This window comes from Gadus chalcogrammus, chromosome 1, assembly GCF_026213295.1.
Source record: "Gadus chalcogrammus isolate NIFS_2021 chromosome 1, NIFS_Gcha_1.0, whole genome shotgun sequence".
Classification (NCBI taxonomy): domain Eukaryota; kingdom Metazoa; phylum Chordata; class Actinopteri; order Gadiformes; family Gadidae; genus Gadus; species Gadus chalcogrammus.
Window position 1 is genome coordinate 15,163,918 of NC_079412.1, and position 6,350 is coordinate 15,170,267.

The 6,350-nt window shown below is 42.6% G+C and overlaps 2 protein-coding genes across 4 annotated transcripts; one reads left to right on the top strand and one right to left on the bottom strand.

The window, feature by feature from the left end:
* On the top strand, positions 1 to 1,429 carry irx7 (iroquois homeobox 7). The gene is made up of 2 exons (XM_056591424.1): positions 1 to 217; positions 411 to 1,429. Exons 1-2 carry the CDS (start codon positions 8 to 10, stop codon positions 1,203 to 1,205), a joined length of 1,005 nt encoding a protein of 334 aa, XP_056447399.1. The 5' UTR covers positions 1 to 7; the 3' UTR covers positions 1,206 to 1,429.
* A 22-nt stretch (positions 1,430 to 1,451) lies between these two features.
* Positions 1,452 to 5,741, bottom strand: cd40 (CD40 molecule, TNF receptor superfamily member 5). 3 transcript variants are annotated; one of them, XM_056591426.1, is made up of 9 exons: positions 5,559 to 5,741; positions 4,981 to 5,059; positions 4,500 to 4,622; positions 4,252 to 4,398; positions 4,063 to 4,156; positions 3,674 to 3,729; positions 3,102 to 3,188; positions 2,986 to 3,002; positions 1,452 to 2,837 (listed from the first exon to the last, which is right to left on the bottom strand). In XM_056591426.1, the coding sequence occupies exons 1-9, from the start codon at positions 5,589 to 5,591 to the stop codon at positions 2,598 to 2,600; spliced, it is 876 nt and encodes a 291-aa protein (XP_056447401.1). In that variant the 5' UTR covers positions 5,592 to 5,741; the 3' UTR covers positions 1,452 to 2,597. The 3 variants fall into 3 exon arrangements, with proteins under 3 accessions (XP_056447401.1, XP_056447400.1, XP_056447402.1); XM_056591425.1 differs by having other exon boundaries at positions 1,452 to 2,840; XM_056591427.1 differs by lacking the exon at positions 2,986 to 3,002 and having other exon boundaries at positions 1,452 to 2,812.
* Positions 5,742 to 6,350: the final 609 nt, after the last annotated feature.

The window sequence follows — 6,350 nt, forward strand, 5'->3', positions numbered from 1 at the left end:
CGCAAACATGCCCGCCCAACCTGGATTTGTCAATATTTTGGAAAGAAACATTAACATGTCAACTGGATACCAGATACCGTTCTTGGGATGCCCGTCAGGCTTACAGTCATCACCCCACTCGCTGGGAGCCATGTCGGCCAGGGTTCCACTCGCGTATTCGGGACTACAAGGATACAACTTCATTCCCTACCCTCACCATAGACACATTGCTCACATGGTAAGTTAAAAAAAAAAACACAGTATAGGCCACATCTTATTATTTATTATTAAAAATGGAAAAGTGCAGGAAAGTGGGGTTTCCCCTCCTATTCATGTCAGTTTGTCGGATTTCCGTCAACGTGCGCAATTACGCATACGCGTAAGGTGTAAACCTTCTGGTCCTAACCTATCGTCCTTCCTTCTTCCCTCAGAACGCTGCGTTCGATCTGAAGGCAGCTTCCCCGTATCACCACGCACTCCTAGCCCGAGGGGGGCCATTCTACTCCCCCTACCGACCGGGGCCCACCGAGGACCCCAGCAGGATCGCCAAGGTGGCTACCCGGGAGAGCACCAGCGCGCTGAAGGCCTGGCTCAACGAGCACCTGAAGAACCCCTACCCCACCAAGGGCGAGAAGATCATGCTGGCAATCATCACCAAGATGAGCCTCACGCAGGTGTCCACGTGGTTTGCCAACGCGAGACGAAGGCTGAAGAAGGAGAACCGAGTGAGTTGGGCCTCTAAAGGAAAATCAGACGAGGAGGAGGAGGAGGAGGACGAAGAGCACGATGGAGATAGTGATGGAGACGAGGGTCCTCTACGGACATGTCGTCTGGAGGACCAGGAGGAGAGGGGCGTCCGATCTGTGGACGAGGACGCGAACGAGGAAGCCGGACACGTGTACTGCAGTTCCAGCTCTCCGCACGATAATTCAGATGTTCAACAGAAAGTCGACACGACGCGTAAAGACAACGAAGTCGCACTTGTGAACAAAGGTGATAGTGATACGGAGCAGACATCCGCTCCTTTGGAGAGGGAAGACATTATCGCCTGCCAAAAACCTAAGATCTGGTCCCTGGCAGAAACGGCCACTTGTGAAACAGTGAAGAAGGCTGTGGACACCACGCACCGGTTCCATGGGGCAGATGTGGGCCTCCTCTGGGCGGACTGGGCCGCGAGGAACGGGTTTTACATCCCGCTGATGTATTCCAATCCAGGGAGATTGTAACCCATAGTTGAAACCCAATTCAGAGACTTTCCCCCGCATTGATGCACTTTAAATTTTTACACTTCACTGTTGGGAAACTTTTGTTTTTCCCTTCAGTGTTTTTGGGGACCAAAGATGAACCATCCCATGTTGATATGTAGTTGTATTTTTTCAAATGCCAATCTGTAAATTATATCTCCAATGTCTTATAATGAAGAATTATTTTTGCTTTAATAAAAAGTTAACAAAACATAATTGTCCTGTTCCGTATGTGTCCTATCGGCCTAGTTAAATTTCTTATTTATTAGTTAAAATTATTTATTAAAGTGTTTATAAATAATTTAGAATAGGCTACGGCGAATGATCCACCATTTTTTTATTACACATATTGCCAAACCTACCAACTGCGATGATATTATCAAACAAGATATTACGTTAGTTTAAAATCAATTTCTGTAACAAATCGCTTTGGTTTTCCATGTTATTAACTTTATGTGTACACCGTGGATTTTTCAGATCAGACACAAGATATCAGATATAGCCTACATTTAGGCTACATCCTGACTCGGCGTGGCTGCTTATAATCAGACGAACTTGTTACACAGTAAAGCAAATATTATACAGACATTTCTAATAAGAAAATTCAACCTATATACAGTTAATATTATACGTGAAGATAGACCTGGGAATAGGATATTCCTACCATTCTCACAAGAGCCTATTGCATCGTTAAACCCTCCGCCATGGTCTAAACTTCCATCAACAATCAATCCGATTTTCTTGTTCTGCTTGGCCCTAAGCATAACCAATCTACACACATACACACACCACTGTCTAAATCGAGCATTTGTCACCTTGTAATCATTATTTAATTAAATTAATAACAAATCACATTAGAACAAACCTGAGAACATATGGTTCTCATTAACCAACTATATCCTTTAACATATTGCATTGCTATTATGCAGCAAGATCCAGCGAGTTGCTAAAAGGCTACTCAAGTGAATCAAGTAGAGATTCCCTCACGCTCAAGGGTACTTCCAAAACCCTTTAGCAGATCACTAGTACCCCCTTAAGGCAATACATAGTCATGACATGGTCGCATTTTCTCCTGTTCAGAAAATATTAACAATCGCAAGAACGTAATGACAAACAAACAAAAAAGTATGTACAAAATCTATCAAACACTTAACAATGTCAGTCTATGACATGTTATATATTTACAATATCTATCACAGACTAATGTAAGTGCATAGAAGGCAGTATATTTAAAGCCTACTAATTAGTGACACAATACTCCAGAAGCAATGTAGTAATGTTTCAGCGCTGTTGTTAATAGTGCTGAAGCACTATACCATGTTGGAAGAAGATAGTTCATGTTAAAGCAGCTTTACTTAAATAACATGGTTGAAGTTAGTCAAAAGGATTGATAAGCAACAAGGGATCATGGGATTCTTGTTGTGGGACGACGGAACCTTTCCCCCTTTCCTGTGCTACGACTCTCCCGTTGTCAGTCACTGGGGGGCCGCCGTTGGTGCCCATAGGGGGCTGAGGACGGACCAGCGGGTAGTCGTTCTCTTCTGGTAACGTTATGGCTACTTCCGGTCCATGAATGGGCACGGGTGTGTCTGTAGTGCCGAGTTCTTCAAAACTCTGCTGAGGAAAACAATAACACATAATAATGCTGTAAAAATGTTCTGAATACTTTAATCTATGGTGAGTTGGTGTCAATTTTACTGCTAAAATAATTTGCAGATGCAATAGTAGAGTTGTAAGGCAACATAAAGGACATCTTCTTTACCTTTTTATCTTCATTACCTGGCACACAACAGAAAAAAACACAAGTTTGAGAAGACATTAGTCAAGCCATACTCATTTAGGAATCCAGCAGTTCAAACTAAGATTATTATAATTTACCTCTTCGTTTCCAGTATGCGAATGCAAACAGGGCAAGGATTATGAGGATTGGGATTATCAAAAAGAAGTGGTGACGATGTGTTGACTCTGGCAAGAGAACAAATACATAAGTATCATATCCCTCACATGTACAAACCATTTGGAATTAAATCATATATGAAAGATCGTAGACATAAATGTCTTTGGGGGCACTTAGATTACTTTTCAGCCACTGTTTAATATTTTAAATTAGAACAAAATGTTCCCCTGTGTAAAGGTCACCAGGAGATGCATTAATGTCATTGTTGTCATTGGTTTACTGTTAACTGAAATATATCTGTGTCTGTATGTACTCGCTTCAATTTGGCATGTTGAAATACTCAAAATATGACTAAAGGCTGTTGAAGGTGTGAACAGTTTGGGAGGGGTGTGAACACCTTAGGGGAACCCCGTCACGCCTGCAGAAACCACACTGGAAGACACTTTAGATTACTGAAGAGCAATTACGCCTTCCCTACTACTACTGAAACACAAAAAGCTAGATGGCATTGCAAGTGCTAAAGAAAAAAGACGAACATCTATACAGTACTCACCACAGATTGCGTCAGATGTGGTTGTACCCTCTATTTTTCCGGGTCCAGGTTCACATCTGTTGAAATGTTGAAGCATTACATATTGAGTTTCAACAAAAACAATTCCTTTAAAAATCCCTTATTTTGTTAGAATCTTTGGGAATTATAGGCACAAAGAGACAAACTAGCTGATTTAAATATATATATATATATATATATATATATATATATATATATATATATATATATATATTTATATTAAAGATCTACAGCTACAGTACTACAGTTACAGGAGCTACAGTAAAAGGGCTACAGCTAAGGTACTACAGTTACAGCATTACAGTTAAGGTACCATTCTAAAGTTATTAAAGACTTCCTCACACTCCCCATTGGTTTGGCGAATTACTTACACAGTCCAATCATGGCAGTCACTGTCTGCAGGCGACCCAGTAGAAAATGTGTTGGGCGGACAATCTTGACACACTGTGTCAAGAGAATGGTTCCCTGCGAAAAAGTCACCACCAAATCAAAATAGATCACAGAAAACACACCTAACCCTAACCCTAACCCTAACCCTAACCCACTGCAGCTCATTATACCTTTGTCTTTGACCCTCTGTCCGGCTGCACAGTGGGAGTGGGCCACACAGGTAATGCACGCTTCGGTGTGGCAGTGAAACCCGTCACGACACCTGCACACGCTTAGCTTCTCCTTTGTAACAGGTCCATCGTGGACCATGTTTTTATCTGTGAGGAGGAAAGATTGCAACGGACAGGTGATGATGCTATGTGTAGGAGCTATTAACCCCGGTGCATTTCAAATGGAGTGGAGTATGGTGCAGACTTACTGGGGTCACAGTACGGTTGAAGGTCACACTTCTTTTCCACAGTGTAGCCCATCTGATACTCATCCACCTCACATGGCTTGCACAGGGGATCCAGGCAATTTGTATTGTCCGACATCCTGGTTCCTATTGTACAAAGATGGGCTATAGGGTTAGGGTTCCTGGCAATTCACTAAAAAGTCTGCAAGACCTTATAGAGATGGAAGTGTGTGTCTGTGTGTGTCTGTGTGTGTGTGAGAGTGAGTGAGTGAGTGAGTGAGTGAGTGAGTGAGTGAGTGAGTGAGTGAGTGAGTGAGTGAGTGAGTGAGTGAGTGAGTGAGTGAGTGAGTGAGTGAGTGAGTGAGTGAGTGAGTGAGTGAGGAGAGAGAGAGAGAGAGAGAGAGAGAGAGAGAGAGAGAGAGAGAGAGAGAGAGAGAGAGAGAGAGAGAGAGAGAGACACACACAGACACAAAATAGACCAGCCTAAACATGTTCTGCAGCCTACCTTGAGGACATTTTTTGCAACACTGGCCATCTTCTCTATGGTATTGGGTCTGTGGATCGCAAGCGAGTGCTGCACCAGCCTGTAAACAAATGCTTGGTCATAACGTCACTCAGATTGGCGAGATACACAGAATTCCCCTAGAGGAGGATGTGGCAAAGTTGCAGTGCATTCCTTGACATGTGCATGGCCTTACAACGCAGGATAACAATGCGATGCATAAAATTGTCAAACGTATTCATGCCAGAACCACGTAAATGTAGCTATGTGGCTTCTGAACAACACTTCCAACTAGTACTACTAATCTGTGGGAAAACGAAACTGAAAGTAAAATTGCAGGCTCGCCTCATATTAGGGAATCGTTGTTACTATACACAAGTTTAAAACAATGCAATTGTGCTTTAGCTTATCTCACAACTGAATTCACTACATAAGGTTACATTACATAAAAAAATTGCTTTAAAAAAACCCTGTTAAAAGATTATGCTGTTTCTAAAATAGGACAGCTTCTAGCCTGCTATCTCAAATGACCAGGACTGAAGTGGAAATATTGTGTGGTCGAGTGAATTACGGCTACTCACCGTGAAAAACAAAATGTAGTTCACCCAGGACATGTCGAGGGCTGATTGTCAGAATGGTGCAGCGTAGAAATACGGGTTCTGGTCGTTACTCGAAGTCATCATATGAATCCTGAAAAAGAAAGAAAGAAAACTGGATAGCGCAATAGGGGCGGGGCAGAGCGAAGTTGTAGTTCCCCTGATTCTGCGACCCACCGAAAAGGGTGACCCCAGGGGGCGCTGTTGCATATTTTCTGCAACATGCACGTGTTTGAAGGTAGACAGGCATGACAAAAACATAAATAAAACTTAAGATCTCCCCCCATCTCGTTTTTAAATGTGCTTAATAAATACATTTGATTTGATTAGATTAGCATTTTACAGACCCATACAATGGATAGGGCGTTTAGTACGGTCCATCATCGTTGCTTCTTTCCCTATAAAAAGCTGCAGTCAGTGTTAAATAACGTTGATTTACTTTTGAGCGTTTCCTGTTATAGGCTACTGTGTAAAATGACTTAACACATTCAGGATGGGTTGCACCAACATGGATTCAATTATTATCTCAGAGTAAGGTATTTAAGAGTTTGTGTATGTGTTGCATTGTATTTCGTTGTCCGTTATGCCAGTTGTTCTATGTGCATACATTGGAATGTTCTTCTTGTCAATCAGTGTGGGGGGCGAATCATCAGTCAGCTGGGGGAGGGCCTTGGGAGAACAGGAGGGTGGGGGCTTGCAAGTTGAAGGGACCGGGTTGGGGATTCCCAGGGTAACCGGTTGTTGTTAGTGTGGATTTTTGCCGTTGGTTACGGGTTT

What these genes read in the sequence shown, in the direction of transcription:
- irx7 (XM_056591424.1), top strand. Translation starts at nt 8, where the DNA reads ATGCCCGCCCAACCTGGATTTGTCAATATTTTGGAAAGAAACATTAAC. An exon ending in ATAGACACATTGCTCACATG is followed by an intron (nt 218 to 410) that starts GTAAGTTAAAAA and finishes TTCTTCCCTCAG; the next exon opens with AACGCTGCGTTCGATCTGAA.
- cd40 (XM_056591425.1), bottom strand. Translation starts at nt 5,591, where the DNA reads ATGTCCTGGGTGAACTACATTTTGTTTTTCACG. An exon ending in TTGCAAAAAATGTCCTCAAG is followed by an intron (nt 4,623 to 4,980) that starts GTAGGCTGCAGA and finishes TTTGTACAATAG; the next exon opens with GAACCAGGATGTCGGACAAT. An exon ending in GACTGCCATGATTGGACTGT is followed by an intron (nt 3,730 to 4,062) that starts GTAAGTAATTCG and finishes ACATTTCAACAG; the next exon opens with ATGTGAACCTGGACCCGGAA.